The sequence below is a fragment of the Heptranchias perlo genome, chromosome 9 (genome assembly GCF_035084215.1).
Source record: "Heptranchias perlo isolate sHepPer1 chromosome 9, sHepPer1.hap1, whole genome shotgun sequence".
In the NCBI taxonomy this organism is placed as follows: domain Eukaryota; kingdom Metazoa; phylum Chordata; class Chondrichthyes; order Hexanchiformes; family Hexanchidae; genus Heptranchias; species Heptranchias perlo.
This window is the reverse complement of record NC_090333.1, coordinates 37,883,643-37,903,774: the sequence shown is the minus strand read 5'-3', so window position 1 is coordinate 37,903,774 and position 20,132 is coordinate 37,883,643. Positions and strand designations below refer to the sequence as shown.

At 41.8% G+C, this 20,132-nt stretch overlaps 1 protein-coding gene across 2 annotated transcripts in view; it reads right to left on the bottom strand.

The window, feature by feature from the left end:
• The window catches only part of eps15 (epidermal growth factor receptor pathway substrate 15), a 160,312-nt gene that overhangs the window by 29,008 nt on the left and 111,172 nt on the right, over positions 1–20,132 (bottom strand). Inside the window, exons 15-17 of one of the 2 annotated variants that reach the window (XM_067990232.1) lie at positions 16,340–16,537; positions 12,201–12,407; positions 6,711–6,803 (exon numbers count right to left, since the gene is read on the bottom strand). In XM_067990232.1, coding sequence (XP_067846333.1) covers positions 6,711–6,803; positions 12,201–12,407; positions 16,340–16,537 — 498 coding nt within the window. The remainder of the gene's footprint in view (positions 1–6,710; positions 6,804–12,200; positions 12,408–16,339; positions 16,538–20,132) is intronic. The other variant, XM_067990233.1, reaches the window with a different exon arrangement.

Genomic DNA, 20,132 nt, shown 5'->3' with positions numbered 1-20,132 from the left:
GCTAGACTATCTCTTTTTAGAGATGGTCATTGCCTGGCACTTGTCTGGCGCGAATGTTACTTGCCACTTATCAGCCCAAGCCTAGATGCTGTCCAGGTCTTGCTGCAAGTGGGCATGGACTGCTTCATTATCTGAGGGGTTGCGAATGGAACTGAACACTGCAATCATCAGCGAACAACCCCACTTCTGACCTTATGATGGAGGGAAGGTCATTGATGAAACAGCTGAAGATGGTTGGGCCTAGGACACTGCCCTGAGGAACTTCTGCAACAATGTCTGAAATAACTTCTTTCCTTTTGTACTTTATGCCTCTATTAATAATGTCCAGGATCCCAAATGCTTTTGTAACAGCCTTCTCAACTTGTCCTGTCACCTTCAAAGATGTGTGTATGTGCACCCCCAGGTCACTCTGTTCCTGCACCCCCTTTAAAATTGAACCATTTCATTTACATTGCCTCTCCTCATTCTACGTACCAAAATGTATCACTTTACACTGCTCTGCGTTAAATTGATCTGCCACGTGCCAGCCGATTTCACCAGTCTATGTCCTCCTGAAGTCTGTTACTATCCTCCACATTGTTTACCACATTTCCGAGTTTCACGTCATCTGCAAACTTTGAAATTATACCCTTTATAAGAACGTACATAAGAACATAAGAAATAAGAGCAGTAGGCGGCCATACGGCTCCTCGAACTTGCTCCGCCATTCAATAAGATCATGGCTGACCATTGGCCTCAACTCCACTTTCCTCCCAATCCACATATCCCTAGATTCCCTTAGAGTCCAAAAATCTATCTATCTCAGCCTTGAATATATTCAATGACTCAGTATCCCCGGCCCTCTGGGGTAGAGAATTCCAAAGATTCACAACCCTCTGAGTGAAGAAATTCCTCCTCATTTCAGTCTTAAAAGGCTGACCCCTTATCCTGAGACTATGCCCTGTAGTTTTAGACTTGCCAGCCAGAGGAAACAACCTCTCAGCATCTACCCTGTCAAGCCCCCGCAGAATCTTAAATGTTTCAATGAGATCACCTCTCATTCTTTTAAACTCAGAGAGTATAGGCCCATTCTACTCAACCTCTCCTCAAAGGAAAACATTCTCATCCCAGGAATCAACCTAGTGAACCTTCATTGCACCGCCTCCAAGGCAAGTATATCCTTCCTTAGATAAGGAGACCAAAACTGTACGCAGTACTCCAGATGTGGTCTCACCAAAGCCCTGTACAACTGTAGCAAGACTTCCTTACTCTTGCACTCCAACCCCCTTGCATTTATGACCAACATGCCATTTGCCTTCCTAATTGTTTGTAGTACCTGCACGCTAACTTTCTGTGTTTCTTGTACGAGGACACCGATATTTAATAGTTTCTCACCATTTAAAAAAAATTCTGCTTTTTTATTCTTTCTACCAAAGTGAATAACCTCACATTTCCCCACATTATACTCCAATTGTCACCTCCCGCCCACTCACTTAACCTGTCCATATTCCTTTGCAGACTCTCTGTGTCCTCCTCACAGCTTACTTTCCCACCTACCTTTGTATCGTCAGCAAACTTGGATACAATTCACTCGGTCGCTTCATCAAAGTCAATAATATAGATTGTAAATAGCTGAGGCCCAAGCACTGCTCCTTGCGGCATCCCACTAGGTACAGTCTGCCAACCTGAAAATAATCCGGTTATCCCTACTTCTGTTTTCTGTCTGTTGACCAATCCTCTATCCATATTAATATATTACCCCCAACCCCATGAACTCTTACCTTGCTTAGCAACCTTCCATGTGGCACCTTATCAAATGCCTTTTGGAAATCCAAATATACTACACCCACTGGTTCCCCTTTATCTACCCTGCTAGTTACATCCTCAAAGAACTCTAATAAATTTGTTAAACACGATTTCCTTTTCATAAAACCTTGTTGACTCTGCCTAATCATATGATGATTTTCTAAGTGCCCTGTTACTCCTTCCTTAATAATGGATTCCAGCATTTTCCCGATGACCGATGTCAGGCTAACTTCCTGTTTTCTCTCTCCCTTCTTTCTTGAATAGTGGGGTTACATTTGTTACCTTCCAATCTGCTGGGACCATTCTAGAATCTAGGGAATTTTGGAAGATCACAACCAATGAATATACCATCTCTGTAGCCACCTCTTTTAGAACCCTAGGACGTAAGCCATCAGGTCCAGGGGATTTGTCAGCTTTTAGTCCCATTAGTTTGCCTAGTACTTTTTCTTTACTGATGATAATAGTTTTAAGTTCCTAATTCTCATTTGTCCCTTGTTTCCCCACTATTTTTGGTATGCTTTTTGTGACTTCTACTATGAAGACAGATACAATATATTTGTTTAATGTCTCTACCATTTCCTTATTCCCCATTATAATTTCTCCTGTCTCAGCCTCTAAGGGACCAGCATTTACTGTTGCTACTCTCTTCCTTTTTACATACTTGTAGAAGCTCTTACAATCTGTTTTTATATTTCTTGCTAGTTTACTCTCCTATTCTATTTTCTCCCTTATCATCAGTTTTTTGGTCATCCTTTTCTGGTTTCGAAAACTCTCCCAATCCTCAGGCTTACTACTATTCTTCGCAACATTATAAGCCTTTTCTTTCAATCTAATTCTATCTTTAACTTCTTTAGTTAGCCACAGATAGATTGCTTTACCCGTGGAGTTTTTATTGCTCAGTGGAATGTATATTCGTTGAGAATTCTGAAATATTTCTTTAAACGTCTGCCACTGCTTATCTACCATCATAAATTTTAATCTAATTTCCCAATTTACCTTAGCCAACTCACCCCTCGTACCTATGTAATTGGCTTTTATTTAAGTTTAAGACTCTGGTTTCGGACTTAAGTATGTCACTCTCAAACTCAATGTGAAATTCTATCATATTGGGAAAGAGTGATCATAATATGATCACTCTTTCCCAGAGGATCCTTTACTATGAGATTACTAATTAATCCTGTCTCATTACACAAGACCAGATCTAAAACAGCCTGTTTCCTGGTTGGTTCCACGACGTATTGTTCTCGGAAACTATCTCGAAAGCATTCCATGAACTCGTCTTCCAGGCTAACTTTGTCAATTTGATTTGCCCAGTCTATATGAAGATTGAAGTCCCCCACGATTATTGCATTACCTTTGTTACAAGCTTCTATTATTTCTTGATTAATACTCGGTCCAACGGTATAGCTACTGTTAGGGGGCCTATTAACTACTCCCACCAGTGTTTTCTGCCCCTTGTTATTTTTTTTTATCTCTACCCATACAGATTCTACTTCCTGACCTTCTGAGCCAAGTTCCTTTCTCACTACTGTCCTTATGGTCATCCTATATTATCAGGGCTACTCAACCTCCTTTTCCATTCTGCCTGTCTTTTGAAACGTCAAGTACCCTGGAATATTTAGTTCCCAACTTGGTCACCTTGCAACCACTTCTCTGTAATGGCTATTAGATCAAAACCATTTATCTCTATTTGTGCCACTAATTCATCTATCTTGTTATGAATGCGTTCTGCATTCTGATAGAGACGTTAATTTTAACTTTTTCCATTTTTCCCTGCTTTGACCTTATTCATTGATGCACTATTTCCGTTAAGCTCTCTGTCCCTTCCCTTCACACTCTGCTTATCTTTACCCAAATCGCTACACTACTCTATTGCCTTATCTTTTCTCTTTAGATTTCTAAATTTCCCCTCACCTGACCACTCCTCCCCCTTTTTAGTTTAAAGCCCTATCTACAGCCCTAGTTATACCCAAGTCCAGGTCATTAATTCATATCAAAAAGCACAGTGGTCCTAATGCTGACCCTTGGGAAACACCACTGTATACTTCCCTCCAGTCTGAAAAACAACTGCTCACCACTACTCTCTGCTTTCTGTCCTTTAGCCAATTTTGTATCCATGCTGCCACTGTCCCTTTAATCCGATGGGCTTTAATTTTGCTAACATGATTTTTCTTTAACAAATCTGTGATGACTTTCATTTATTAGCCCATGCTTTTCCAAGTGTCAATTTATTTTGTCCCGAATTATTGTCTCTAAAGGTTTCCCCATCACCACTGACATTAGGCTGGCTGGCCTGTAATTGCTGGGTTTATCCCTCTCCCCTTTTTTGAACAAGGGTGTAACATTTTCAATTTTCCAGTCCTCTGGCAGCATCCCCATATCTAAGGAGGATTGGAAGATTGTGGCCAGAGCCTCTGCAATTTCCACCCTTACTTCACTCAGTAACCTAGGATGCACCCCATCTGGACCAGGTGACTTTTCTACTTTTGAGTACTGTCAATCTTTTAAGTACCTCCTCTTTATCTATATTTATCCTATCCAATATCACTACTACCTCCTCCTTTACTGCTACAATGGCAGCATCTTCTTGTCTAGTGAAGACAAATACGAAGTATTCATTTAGTGCCTCAGCCATGCCCTTGGCCTCCACAAGAGGATCTCCTTTTTTGTCCCTAATTGGTCCCATGCTTCCTTTGACTACCTTTTTACTATTTATATGTTTATAAAAAGATTTTTGGGTCCCCTTTGATGTTAGCTGCTAATCTATTCCCATACTCTCTCTCTGCCCCTCTTATTCCCTTTTTTAGATCTCCTCTGTAGTTTCCGTATTCAGCCTGGTTCTCTACTGTATTATGAAACTTACATTCATCATAAGCCTCCTTTTTCTGTTTCATTTTAATCTCTATATCTTTAGTCATCCAGGGAGCACCAGCTACCAGCTTTGGATGCCCTTCCTTTCCCCATGGTAGAGATGTGTCTACTCTATACCCGAACCATCTCCTCCTTGAAGGCCTCCCATTGTTCAATTACTGTTTTGCCTACCAATTTTTGATTCCAATACACCTGGGCAAGATCCCTTTTTAACTCACTGAAATTAGTCCTCCTCCAGTTAAGCAGTTTCACATTTGATTATTCTTTGTCCTTTTCCATTACTATTCTAAACCTAATGATATTATGATCACTGTTCCCCAAATGCTCCCCCACTCAAACATGCTCCACCCACCCCACTTCATTCCCCAGAACTAGATCCTTCCTGGTTGGGCTGGAAATAACATTGTTCCAGAAAGTTCTCGAACACATTTCAGGAATTCCTCCCCCTCTTTGCCCTTTGCACTGTTACTGTCCCAGTCTATATTGGGATAAGTGAAGTCCCCCATTATCACTACACTATAGTTCTTGCATCTTCCTGTAATTTGCCTGCAAATGTGCTCCTCTATCTCCATCCCACTATTTGGTAGCCTATAGTATACACCCAGTAGAGTAATAGCTCCTCTATTGTTTCTTAATTCTAACCAAATAGATTCTGTCTTTTACCCCTCAACTGCATCAACACTTTCCAGCCCTATAATAGTTTCTTTGATTAATACTATCCACCCCCTCTTCTTTCTTTCCTTCCCTAGCTTTCCTGAATACCTTGTAGCCAGGAATATTAAGTACCCAATCCTCCCCTTCTTTGAGCCAGGTCTCTGTGATTGCCACTATATCATATTCCCATGTGGCGACTTGTGCCTGCAGCTCACCAACCTTATTTACCATGCTACGTGCATTTACACACATGCACTCCAAACTCATCTTAGACTGCCTCGCATTTGCCCCCTGTCTGATCCCTCCTATTTCTGAACTATTCTTTACTCTAGTGCTACTTGTCCCTCTCAGTCCTTTGTGCATCTGGTTTCTCCTCTCTAATGTTTCCTCCTGGTGACCATCACCCTGCCAAATTAGTTTAAACCCTCCCGCACAGCACTAGTTAACCTCCCTGTAAGGACATTGGTTCCAGCTCTGTTGAGGTGCAAGCCATCCATCTTGAACAGATCCGTCCAGACCCAGAACTGGTTCCAATGCTCAGGAATCTGAAGCCCTCCCTCATGCACCATTGTTCCAGCCACGCATTAACCTATCTTATCCTACTATTCTTATACTCACTAGCACGTGACACTGGGAGTAATCCAGAGATTACTAGCTTTGAGGTCCTGCTTTTTAATTTCCTTCCTAGCTCCTGAAATTCTGACTGCAGGACCTCAACCCTTTTCCTTCCTATGTGATTGGTTTCTACATGGAACACGACTTCTGGCTGTTCCCCTTCTCCCCTCAAAATGTTCTGCACCCTCTCAGTGATGTCCTTTACCCTGGCATTAGGGAGGCAATGCGCCATGCGGTTGCAGAAACGCCTGTCTATCCCCGACTATCAAACCCCCTATAACAACTGCATTTCTTTTGCCCTCCTGTGCAGCCGAGTCTCCCACAGTGTAGGATAAAAGACATCATGGAGCGGGTGCAAAATACGGTTCATATAAGTATAAAAGACGGTGACCTTTCAATACATTTGCTTTTCAATTAAAAACCTATGCAGTGCATTGCAGCATAAGACTGACAATTAAGATGCTGGTTTAAATCTCAACTTCCAATCACTTTCAAATTGAACCAGTCTCATTCAACACGCTGTGTTAATTTTAGCACAGCCACAGGATGGAGCACTTTGCAGCAACAGAATATTTCAAATGCATATGTGGGCTTGTGGGGGGAGAAAGGAAGGGGCAAAATATGGACAAAACCAAAACCAATACTGCTGTTCCAAAGTGCACCTTCTATTCAATGCAGGAATCGAGCCTGAAGAGGTCCGGCTACACCCCCACTCCAGCAGCTAAAAGACATATTTAAACAACAGTGCAGCTCTATGCAAGAAAAATGCAAATAATCAAACCTACCTTGTCTACAAGACTTGGTTGTTGAACTTCAGCTTGCTCTGACTTCATCATCAGTACAATGTTTGAGATGGGGTCATCAACGCTATTGTTGACCTAGAAACAATATTTTACACAAATATATATTGTTGAAAACTGAAATAGTTCATCAATGAAAATAAATGAGTTAATTTCCCATTAAAATAGAGAACGTTATACGACTGTGTTGAGTGCTCATCAACTATTATCACCAACAGTAATTTCAAACTTTCTATTACCTGGAAGGAGAGCGAGAATAGGAATAATAAAAAATATATAAAATGAACAGACAAAACACAAACAACTCATTGTAATAATCAAAATGAAAAAGTATCACTGCCCTGATTTCCTAAAGCATAGATTTAACAGGAAGAAATAAATAAGGAACTTATATTTATATGATGCCTTATCACATTTCTCAAAAATATCCCAAAGTGCTTCACATACAATGAACTGCTTTGAAGTGCAGTCGTTGTTGCATTGTAGGTGAATGCCACTATTTTGAATTCCCCCTTCAGTACTCTTTGGTAGTAACATAATTCATATTCTAAATTAATTTTTGTAAATTAAAATGTTTTTCAAATTTGGTTTTACATTGAAAATTTTAAAAAAGGATTTAAAGTAAAAATGTACTTAATCTGGTGGTTTACAAATCTTCACTGCTTTTATTTCAAAAATCATATGTCAGAATGGGAAATGTATTTTGTGATGTTATTTGCTATTGTTTTTAAATCAGATATGGATTTATTACATTTTAAGCCTTGCTCCTGTCGATCTATGATTTGCTTAATCTGAAAATTACTTAAAATAGGATATTTGAACACCTAGAAAGGTGTCTGTTGTACTAATTTGCTGACGAACCTTTTGATGACAGTAGAGTAATGCAAACTGTGGAAAGTAATAGCGAGACTAGTTGACAAGGTGCTGAAACAGGCTATTTTAGGTCAAGTGTGTGGCATTGTTCATTGAAAAACTAACAGCACTAGAGTAGCTATTCTGTGCAGCAGTGCTGGATAGAAATTAAGAGAACAAAGGGAAGAATCTTATTTTTGTCCTCATTCCATGGTCATTCTCGGCCATGCATCGACTACAGTTTGCTCCCAAACTTCTGACAATTGCATTCCTAGATAGTTATTTAGAAGTACACAAGAGCACCCTGGGTGCAAATATTCCACCGATTTTCATCATGAAGTGCCCACCTTCTGTTTATTACCTTTTCATCACCACTCAATGATCTGGGGAAAATCCAACAAACGTCCAAACATTTTTTGTGCCACACACTGATGTTCCAATGCACTGTGCTACCATATCTGGACAATATTGCAAGGAAATGCGGCTGACACTTGGAGGGAAGAGGGAAGCGGGTGACCAATCATAGGGAAACAGAACTCACAGATGCAGGGAACCAGCCCCTCCTCTGAATTACTGGAAATGTCCAATAGATAAGTACTGTTGAATAAGTAGGAGGTGGACAGTGACTCACAGGAGCATGGTCCTGAACAATAGTGTGGCACTGTGGAGAAAGGGGCTACCCAGGGGGTGAGAGGCAAATAGACTTTAATAACAGAAGAGTGGTAGCAGTGGGCGATTCGATCGGCAGCAGAGATAGACAGCCATTTTGCAGTTGTGAATGGTATGTTGCCTCCCTCCCTTGTGAGAAAGAAGGGGTAACCAAAAAGATGGAACCAATGGCATAGCTATCACCTGAAAGAGGAGTAAGTCAAGGTTATCCTCTGTCATCCATTCAACGTTTTCATCAATATGCTAGATTCGTCATAATGGACTGTCTATTCTGGGCAGCGCTCATTTTAGAGAAGGTATTTTACTGTTGGCAAAATCACCTGGGGATGTAGTGTAGTCCACTCATCATCTTAAATAATGGCTTATCACGGTGCTGAGTGCCCCTATCTGTGGTATTTTGCTTTGCACAGCTCAAGAGGGGATTGTGAATATAAGGGGCATAGTTCCAACTGTTGATTCATTTTAATATCTGATGATCCTGTTGGATGCCAATTTCAGCGTGGACACAATGCTTCAAAACTGTGTTGAGATGGACAAAGGGCATTCTGGTCGTCTTCTTTCTTCAATGACAGTGAGGTCCCAATGAATGGTTAAGTTTGTCCAAGATATAGCCAAACATTTCTCTTTCATGTTCAGAGCTCCAAAGTATGCAACAGAATGGGTTCATTGCTCCATGTGTGAAATCCATAACCAATCTGTGAAGCCGATGCGTGACTAAAAGAGGAGTGCCTCAGCTTACACTATTCTGTTGATGAGCACCCTAAAAGGGGATGTCATTCTCACAGTGGATGCAAACACTTTTCAAAAGCTGGACAACATGGATTAAGCACTTGCTGACCATTAAACCCGGTATGCAGGTCTAGATCAAGATAGCTGGCAGATGTCAATCTGCCCTATGCAGATCCTTGCTTTCTGCAGAAGGAGAATGTACAGCATATAGCTGATGAAGAAACCCTTGGAGATTGACTTACTTCCGAGATGATACACTCGATGATGGAAAATTAGAACCCAGTTAACCGTCTATAGCATACTTGGTAATTGATGCCTGAGCCACGCTTGTCTACAATACTCGAGGGCACTGTTGGTGTTTAACCTGCCAGCCTGGTTCATTAATGGGACCTGGAGGGGTATGCCAGTTATTTGGAACTGGGATTATTCCCACTTGATTATATATAATCCTGCAAGCCAATACCCTAATGGGTAGGATTATTCTGGTTGGACAAGCAACAAGATGTGCTCCGTGCTGGTCAACTCTAACAGTATCCACATGTACCCTTGGAGGTTCCTGAGCCATGGCTCTTGCCAACGTGCTGCTAAGCTCTCTCTATTTGGACAGTTGGCTGTTCCATACTGGGAAAGTCTGTGCACGTATATCACGCATTCATACTTTGTTCATAGAGACTTTTAAGCATGGCTGCCCAAAAAAAAATCTTCCTTGCACATGAAAGCAAGACAAACCAAGAGAGTATCCTAAGGATGGCGACATATACACCTGAAACTTGGAAATGTCGAGGCAACATTGGTAACATGAAAATATCTTACAGGGACCTCGTGGGGGGAACATTAACCCCACAGCGGGCGGATTGGGTCGGGTCAAATTGGTAACTGTGTGAAACCCAACCCCAACTTGTGAACGCACCTAATTCCGGTTTAATCGCAGCAGGTTTGAGGACGCCCGAGTAACCCGCTTTGGAGAGGCGGGTCAGTGATTATAATATTTAAATTAGACTCCGTTCCTCAGATTTTGGGAGCCATTTGAATTTAACGGCTGTGGGCCAAGTTTCTTGGGGTTCGGGAATCCTGGCAGCTAAAGGGAGGCTGGAGCTGCCAGATCCAGCAGGCAAGTGCTTTTCTAGCAGTGCTTGTGGGCCAGGAGGAGCAAGAGCGCTTCCCCTCAGCTCTTCAAGCAAACCTTTTGCCACGATCTCCCACTCCCCGCAATCTGCCAACAACCCCGCGATCTCCGCGACGCTCCGAGTCTCTCCTCCCCGCGCCCCCCCACACCAACCCCCCGATTTTCGCTGATTGCCGGGGACCGCCCCAGTGGAGTAAAAAAATACTAATGAGGTCCTCCATTAAATTCGGCAGGACCTCTGCCTTTCCAGGATTTTCAGGCCCAGACAAGTGCTCCTGCTCCCTCCCCGTAAATATCGGGGCCCTTGGCCCCTCACCCCACCCCCGCCCTCCAAGAATTGATAGTCTAACCTGCTACATGGCAAATAACATAAAAGGAAGAATTAGGGTTACAGAGGGGTTCACAAGCAGCTTTGCAAGGGTCCTGTGCAACGAATTGGTTTGGGGCCCCTACATTTTACTAGACAATTATATTAAATACTACCTACTTAATCTGATGTCAAATCTGCACATGTACGATTGTGAAAAGGCATTTTATATAAAAATAGTTGACAAAACGATAGAAAACACAAGAGCAAATGACATCAAACAATTATAAAGGTCTCGAAAATGGGAACAAAAAAAGTAGGAAGTTAACGAAAGTTGTATGTTTATGGAAAAGGGGGGACTTCTTTTAGATATAAATACACTTTCAACTAGACAAACCAATGATTGTTACGAGTGACGATTTTATAATTGGGGCGCTCAAGGGGGTGTTTTTGAACAGCGGATGGGTTTTAGCACTTCAGAATCCACTATGTTAGGTTAGATGCTCACTCAACGCATTCGTTGCACATTTTCATTCGTAGATGGAAATGGGGCTGGTTTTAATGTCTAGATCAGGATTATATTAGATTCAGAATTCCATTATTATAACCACCATTTTGTTTTCTGAATCAATTTAAGCATTTGAAGCCAGTTTGCTACAATTAAAGACTGTCAAATAAGTAGTCAGATCCTACTAGTTTCAGTTAAACACCTGCACAACCTTCGACACAGATCCTGCAAACCCATACTGAGTCCCACCTCCCATGTATGCTCTTTCCAATTCCCCTCTCTGTTCTTCCATCTAATTGATCCTTGCATCTTCTTTCTGGAACTGAACTACACTCACTGAATAGCAATTGGACACAGCACCTGTCTATCAGGGCAAGTCAGTGCATTGCTACAATGGATTGAATGCTTGGGCTGCCGATGTGAAAAATGCCAATGGATCTTCTCCCCACTCCTAGCTGCCATCCCCAGGCTGATTGAAAGTAAAAATGATGGTGCTCCGGAGGGAGACTGAGGGTTGGGACAAAGACATTTTCATTATGATCAGTTTCTCTTTTAGACATTCGGTTTGTGGAATTTTCTTTTTGGTCAGTCTTGCTGTTTTGATATTGGCAAATTGGAAACAGTTCTCCAGCTCCTAGAATAACAAAGTGCCCTAACTGGCTCAGGGGTTGCAACTTCATGGGTCGCTTGGCCCCAACGCTGCGTCAGTTCATAAGAAATCAAGACAAAGTACAAAAACTGACCACCCCATCCATTTTGTGCAACAGGTTTAGATCGCATTGGCCAGCAGTTTGTACTATGTTCCTTTCAAAATTTATTAATACAAATTTTCCACTCTCATTTTTGGTGCCTGTTTTCAGTTCCCTTGAGCTACATCTTTCCCAGATCTGGAGGGCAGGAAGATAAACTGTACCTAACTCTCTCTAATGCCATTTACTGAGCTTGACTGCAAGTAACTGGCGGCCAGAGGATTCATTAGAGATATCAAGTTTACGTCCTCAATTTCTCCCTTCTGTCCCTTTTTGTTGTGAAGCAGCCAACCTTTAATTAACATTTCCCTGATGACTTGGCTTAAAAACTTGAATTCAACATGTGGTAATTCAGTGCAGTTAGTTGACACACCAATGCTCTGCACCTCAGGCCCACCAACCCTATCTTGTAATATTTCCTAAATATACTATGGTAACCTTTAGAGCAGGTGCAAAAATGACAAGTACAAATTTTACATTCATGATCAAAAATTATTTTAAATATTTGAAATCAGTTGTATTTGCAACGTCTTACCACAGACTCAGTGATAATCTCTACCTTCTCCAACGGGCTCTGCCTCTCCGTATCTTCCTTGTGGACAGTAGACTCACTGATACTGTTGGTGAGCTCACAATGCTCAGCACTACCGTTGACAAGGGCAGGTTGCGGATGACTACGCCAACTCAGTTGATTGTTGAGGCTTTCCTCAGATTCCTGCAGCTCAGACAGCTTGGATTTCACCTTTGAATACAAAACTCAAGTAATTACATAACATGTTTAAGACACCTGGAAGCCAGACAGACAACCTGAGGCATTCAAAAAGGGTCAAAAAGTGTCAGAGACAAACCAATTTGAACTTGAAAAGTATCTAAAATGCAGCATGGACAAAACGGAGCCAAAGGCATGAGTTATATATCTTTTAGTGTACACAATAGTGAGACATATTTTGTTAGGAAATCCCAATATTATAATATTAATGGGAATTGTGTACAACTCTTCAAGTGAGTTAACTAGGTCTAAACAATTCACAGAAAAGTCTGGATACCGTTCCCAGCTGTTTTTGAACAAGTCACCAAACAAAATAAATGTTGTGTTCACAAAATAAAAATGTCCATTCTCTGATCAGCAAGCAGCCTTTACACATAATAAAGCAGATAAGTAACACAAGTCCATTAAATACAAACTTTCTTTCCATTTAGCTGCACAGATTGTTGTACATAGTCGAGTCACCAGATAATGGAAAAAGGTTTTCGTTCAAACACTGAATCGGGACATGGTTTTCAAAGCTGCAAAGCCAGAAACATGATTTTAAATGGCAACTAAATTGAAATTTGAACTGTAAATGCATAAAAGGTAATGCAAATTATTGTCAGCTGCTCCTGTAGCATTGTTACTGATGCTGGAAAGTGTACACACCACACGGAGGATTTTGAAGAATGGGTTATCATTTACTGAATATGAATTGCAGGACTGAAATATAGTGTTTAATTCATCTCTTCCATATAAACTGGGCCTGTTTTTGTAATTTCAGAGTCAGCAGCAGCACAAAAATAAACTATGTAACTCACCCACAATGAATTGGCCTTTATGAAGGGACACACAATAGTACTCAAGGTGTCAGTGTTGAGTTTATCCAAAGAAAGAGATGATGACCCAGGTTAGAACTGCATGCATCTGTATAGTACTATTTATCATAGGGGTTTGTCAACATCACAGATGACTGTCCTGTCCACGACTTTTCCATCTAGTGACAGATCAGGTCTTGGGTCAGGTATGGCATGGCTACTTGTATACAAAGCTCTTAACACCATCTAGAAAATTAATCAGGCTGCAACCTAAGAAGAATTGAGTAATAATAGTCACAAGAACGTCCTGAAAACAGAAGATAGGTTGAACAGGCCCAAAATTGAGTGAATCAATCATCCAAGCTACACATAAACCTTTGAAGACAATACACAAATTCCATTAATGCTATTCAATTGCACTGATTTGAAACTGCTTGACCTCAATTCACTTTGAATTTTATTAGTGCTCAAAGAGAGATTAGTTTCTGACTAAAAACATTTCCATGAGACAAAAGAACATTCCAAGCATTCTTTAGTTCAGACCCTACTACAAAGTGTGCATTTTTGAGACACTTAGACTAGGTTTTTTTTTAAAAATTGCCTGATCTGACAACAGCTTTAGTACAAGTTTAATTCCATTAATTTTGTAAAAAAATATATTTTGTATATACAGCATTCAGAACTGATATTATTCAACATGTAGCTGTCATCTAAATAACTTGAATAACAATAAAACTGCTTTGATCATTACTAGAATATGGAAAGGTTTTGTACAACAGCAATCATCATGTTGGAAACAACATGGCCAGCTTAACTAGAAAGCAACACTGCAACTTTTGATCAATATATTATTCATTTTCAATGAAGCAAACATCACAATAGAAAACGGTCTTTATTTATAGTAGTATACAGCAGTAGAAACAGAAAAAAAATCAATCTTTACTATATGTAAACAGGGTATGACACTAATCAATGACCTGTGCAAAGGTTCAGTCATCAAATCAAGTAATATCTAAATGCTGTTGGTCAACCTTTTTATCTAACGAACAAAAGAACTTGCATTTCTATAGCTTTGTTCATCCTTATGACGTCCCAAAGCACTTTACAGTCAATTAATTACTTTTCGAAGTGTTGAGACATTGTTTTGTAGGAAATGCAACAAAATTGTGCACAGCAAGGTCAAACAAACAGCAATGAGATGAATGATCAAGTAATCTGTTTCTGTAGTTTTGGTTAAAGATTGGATGTTAACTAGGATGCCAAGAGAAGTCCTTGCTCCTCTTCAAAAAATACCATGGGGTATTTTCTGCCCACCAAACCAGGCAGGTGGGCTGTTGGTTTAATGTCTCATTTGAAAGTCAACACCCTCTGACAATGCACTCCTTAGTATTATGATGTGGAGATGCCAGTGATGGACTGGGGTGGACAAATGTAAGGAATCTTACAACACCAGGTTATAGTCCAACAGTTTTATTTATTTCACTCACCTGACGGAGGAGGTAGCCTCCGAAAGCTTGTGATTTTCAAATAAAACTGTTGGACTATAACCTGGTGTTGTAAGATTCCTTACATTTCTCCTTAGTATTAGGCGGCAGTATTAGTTTAGATTATGCGCTCAAGTTCTGACCAAGTATTGAATCTTTAGTGAATTGAGATTTCACAAGTATACAAAAAAAGGATAGCTCATAGGCACGTATGCAATCCTATAATAGCTTTTGTTTTTAACTAAAATAGTTTTAGAACATGGCTAGCTATTTTCAGCAAGATGAATTGTTCCTAATCAGCATTCCAAGACACCCTGCTGCATAGGTGCCATTCTATTCAATTTGCCCAGCTTGGTTACAGACAGTTAGGCTATGAGGTGTCTCCATATTATACCAAAAGTGACAATTGGTATTTGGATGGGGAAACATTCCAAGTAATTAGTAACCCTTGAATGGCCGTTGATCTAATTTAATTATACACCGTTATCTATTCCCTTCTATTTCACTATATCTTCAAAGGATATTAAATGATTTATCTAAGCTGGCTTTATTCCAGTAAAGTCAGTTTTCAACTTTCCAGCCAGTAGAAAAGTTGCATGTTTAAAATGTTGTCAACCAGCAGAGAAACTAACTCAATTTTGAAACTAAATCATGTTTCACAGCTTAAGAAATAGCTTCTGTTTCAAAGTTTATGTAGAAAGAATGTGAGTGGCATCTTTATTATGTAATGCATCAAGAGTAGCAGTGTTTTATACAATACACTGTTCAGTTACATGTTCTGCTTAAATCAACTGCTGATTTAAAGCCCGAGTCTCAGTCTGATACAGTGTATATTATGCCTGTTTCTCTACGAGAGAAATACATGATGGCCTGTGATACATTCCAGTAGCGGGTGTACAGAGTAAAGGGTCCGATAGTGTAGTGGTTATGTTACCGGACTAATAATCCTGAGAATGCGAGTTCAAATCCCACTATGGCAGTTTTACAATTTGAATTCTCATTCAGTTGTATCAAACTGCTGCAAGAATTCATAGCGGTTCAAAAAGGCGGCCCACCACCTTTTCCGAGCAACTAGGGGTGGGCAATAAATGCTTCCCTTGCCAGCAACGCCCACACCTAGAGCATGAATTTTAACAAAAGGTTCCTTATCTATTTACCTAGATATTGGGCAAAGAAGGTACACTCCGGATCGTAGGAGTTGTGAGGTCTCCTTACGGGAGTGGTCAACGAGAAAATATCTAGAATACAAATCTAAAAATGTGACACCCAATTTGATGCAAGAACATAACAGATTAAGATACAGAGCCATAAAGAAACCTACTTGTAATGACTAATATTAAGCAATGATCGAGATATGAATTTTGATAAGGGGACTGCCCATCTTCAAAGATTACTTAACGCCAGTTCTAAAAGTGACTCTTATAAATACAGCAATAAAGGGTAAACTTATTACAGTAAACTTGTTTTATAAAATTATGTTGTGCTTTATGAAATTCTGACTGTTATATTCTTTGTGCTGATGTTGCAGCAGAATGAAAAGAACTTCAATGTAATTGAAAATCTCCTACCTCACTGATGCGATAAAATAATCTGATATGATGTGTGCAAGCAATGATCCATTTACCTGACTAATCTCCTGGTGGGATGCCTGAAGAGATTGCTGCATGGGCTCCAACTGGGCTTGGCTGGCCTCCATACGCTCTTCCAGCTCCGCTGTCTCCTCATGCAGTCGGCTCAGTTCCTCTTGTGCTTTGATGAGTTCCTCCTCATAAGACAATATCTGGGTTTCCTGATTTGATATCTCAGTCTTTAGTGATGAGATCTGAAACCAAAGTAAACCAAAAATAAGATCATACAGTCTAACAAATACTACAGACACACTGCTGGTTTGTTCATTATATTTTCACATAAAAAAACTTCAAAATAATTGTTTTTTGTTTTTTCACCAATTTTCTAACCCTCTTCATCTGAAGGGGTTGACTCCTTGTTGGAATATAGTTTACTGTGTCAGGTGTCCTCCTGCACCTTACCCAAGTGGCCATTATTTACATGTTTGGTCCAACAACCAGCTACCCTACCGTAGGGGTTATCACAGGCCAAGCCTGATCCTGTCTACACATGTTGAACAGGGATCAAGAATGGAATCCCCCTCCCCCACCTAATTCACTGGTGCTGAGGGTAATTGTAATGACGTGCTGCCACCTCAACTGAGCCTAGCGTAAAGTACATTTTTAAAAATATAATTTAAACATAAATGGTGCACCATGAATGTGACAGATAGGGCCCGATGTTAGCAGGGCTGCGGGTTCTCGGCGGGGGGGCTATCGGGCGGGTGGGTAATGCGCCCGGTGAAATTAGTCAGCATCCCGCGCGATTGTAGCATCCAATCCACTAATTGGATCCACTTACCTTGTCCTCCAAGTTCCCCACTGCTGATCTGCGCGTCGGGCGGGCTGCACATGCGCAGTAAGATCTGTCAGCTGGAGGCGCTCTATTTAAAGGGGCAGTCCTCCACTGACAGATGCTGCAACAAATAGCAAAAATTACAGCATGGAGCAGCCCAGGGGGAAGGCTGCTCCCAGTTTAATGATGCCTCACTCCAGGTATCAATACATGGGGTGAGGAGGAGGGGGAGGACAGAGATCTTCCTCCTGGCGTGCGGGAGGAAGCGGCCTGCCTCTGCCACCAAGGCCTGGCTCAAAGTGGCAGAGGAGGTCACCAGCGCAACCAACATATCGCCCACCTGCATACAGTGCAGGAGGTGCTCCAATGACCTCAGTAGGTCAGCCAAAGTGAGTACACGTAGTCTTTCCCCTACACTCCGTCTGCCACATCACTGCCCCCACCCCACATCTTCTTCAGCACTGCCAACACTACTCTGTCACATCACCCCTCATACCCACTCAAACCTCATCCTCATCTAACCTGCACCTACTCACCTCGCCAGTACTCATCCCGCCACTACCACTACCCAATCTTCATACAATCTCATGGCTCTATCTCATACTCACCCTCTCATGCATCTCTTTCACGGCCAGCCTCACTCAACCTGCCACTACCTGTGCTTCAGCCACAGGGCATGCATCACATATGTGCAGTAGGCAGCGTAAGGCAAACGTGTCATGAGCATGAAGAGGATGCACAAGGGTGTTTGAGGGTTTGTCATGGGTGTTACTTCTATTTAATTTCTGACCAACTCACATTACATATTATATTGGCACCACTACTGCCATGTCTTCACGAATCCTGTCTGGTTTGTGCAATAATGCCCTCTCCTGAGGATCACTATGAGGACCCACAACTGATGCCACCCATTGTCACTGCAGAGTGAGTGTAGGTGTATTTGCAAGGCTCTTTTGCGCAGACGACAGAGACATCGGCGATGTCCCCGGTTGTACCCTGGAAGGATGCGGAGAAGTTGTTGAGGGCAGTGGTGACTTTGACAGCGGCAGGTAAGAAGATGGTGCTCGGGCCAGCCAGGAGCAGCTCGGCATGAAAGAGGCTGCAGATGTCCACGACATGTCGAGTGACTCTGAGCCTCCGTGTGCACTGCTGCTCAGAGAGGTCCAGGAGGCTGAGCCTCAGTCTGTGGACCCTGTGGCGAGGGTAGTGCCCTCTGCGAAGCATCCCTCTCTGCGGTAGCCCTCCCTCCCTCCTGTACAGGTGGATGTGTCACAGCACTCTGTTGTGGAGCTCCACGTGTCAGAGGTGGACGGCGTGGATGGCGAGGCTGGTGAGGCTGTTCGCCCTCCGAGGAGGTCATGACTGCAGCTACGGCGGCCCCCATCCGCAAGATGTACATCTGAGGGGGTCCGCAAGGTAGGTACATGTCTCCGGACCCCGGGGTAAGTGTGCAGGTTGGTGACTTTGACTGTCAGGAGGAGGGTGGTGGACACCAAACTTTGTCCCAAGTGACAGAGTGGCCTCCTGCAATGGGTGAGGGTCTCCCCCCACCTGTCAAAAGGACCTTTGCAGCTGCCACAGGCTGACAGCTGCAACACGTCCATTTGACCTGGGAGTGTTTCCCCCAGTGTGTGAAACAGTCCCAGTTTGCTCTAAAATCCCACCCCTCCTCACATAATCCCTTACTCAGGTCAGTTAATGACCTGAAATACCTAAATAAATACTTTCAAGTGGCATCCCGCTGGCTTTAATTGCCTGCGGGATTCCCACCAGCGGGAGCTGCGTGCGCACGCCGGCGTGTCAGTGGGGAACCCGGAAGTGCGCGGGTTCCGGGCGGGCTCCGGTCCCGCTCCAGGATTCTCCGATTTTCTGAGCCCCCCCGCCAGGAACGCACCCGATAGCGGGTGCTAAAATGACGCCCACAGAGTAGTGTATATGTTATTTTTAGCACGACAAGCTCAACTAAATGAGAGGGTGTGCAGAAAGGAGCGGCAGTTCTTCATAGGAAGAAAGAAAAGATGGAACATAAGGAACGTGAAATTTTAAAATGACTCAGTATCCACAGCCTTTTGGGGGGGGGGGGGGGGTGGGGGGGAGATGGAAATATATATTTTAACTAAACCAAACAAAAAGTCAACAAATTATTGTACAATAACATTTCTTTCTTACAAGGTCATTGTACTGAAATAATGTTGCAACAAATCGGAAGTGACTTTACTGCACAATACAGCAAGATCATACACAAACTTGTTAATGCAGTAAATACTTCAGAATTAGCTTTAAATTCTCAATACTTGAAGCAAATTAAAAAAGAAACTGAAGAGCTTTTTGTACAGTTACAATAGCTGTTCTTCTTCACTGATCATTATCAGTCATTTGACAGATGCAATAATTTCAAAAACATTAGGTCATACCTTCCATTATCATTTTTCTTTCAGTTCAAAGTTGGTTTCCTGGCCAACTTAGTGTTGACCTCCATACTGGGATGATTTATGAGATAATCATTTGTTAAATATAGTACCAGGTACCAAAGAAAAACTTTACTATTAGAACCCAGTATGGCTCAGCAGATCGATCTATCCAGTCAAAACGTACTACACGTAGTTACAAAAATATATTTTGGGTCTGAAATACGCGGAAAAATGATCTGTCTTTCCTTGAATGAACAGGGTATAGCCAATTGAAGGAAGTGAGCTAATCTTGACAAAGCATTTAAGACAGGTATTGCTTACCTCTCACCATTAAAAACATCTCAATTGTCTCATCATCCTCGTGTCCCCTGCTGGATCTGAACATGTCAGTTCACATGGAGCAGCCTGCGCACTATAATTTTTTATGTTCTGTACAATATACATACTTCTCACTTACTGCATTTTCTGTACATCCTGCTTTTTTGACACACAAGATATTACTTCACAAGAGTAAAACTACCATTTTGCTAACACTTTACTAAAATGAGTAGAAGAGCAGACACACAGGGTTCAGATAATCAAATCTTAAAAACTGGGAGGACA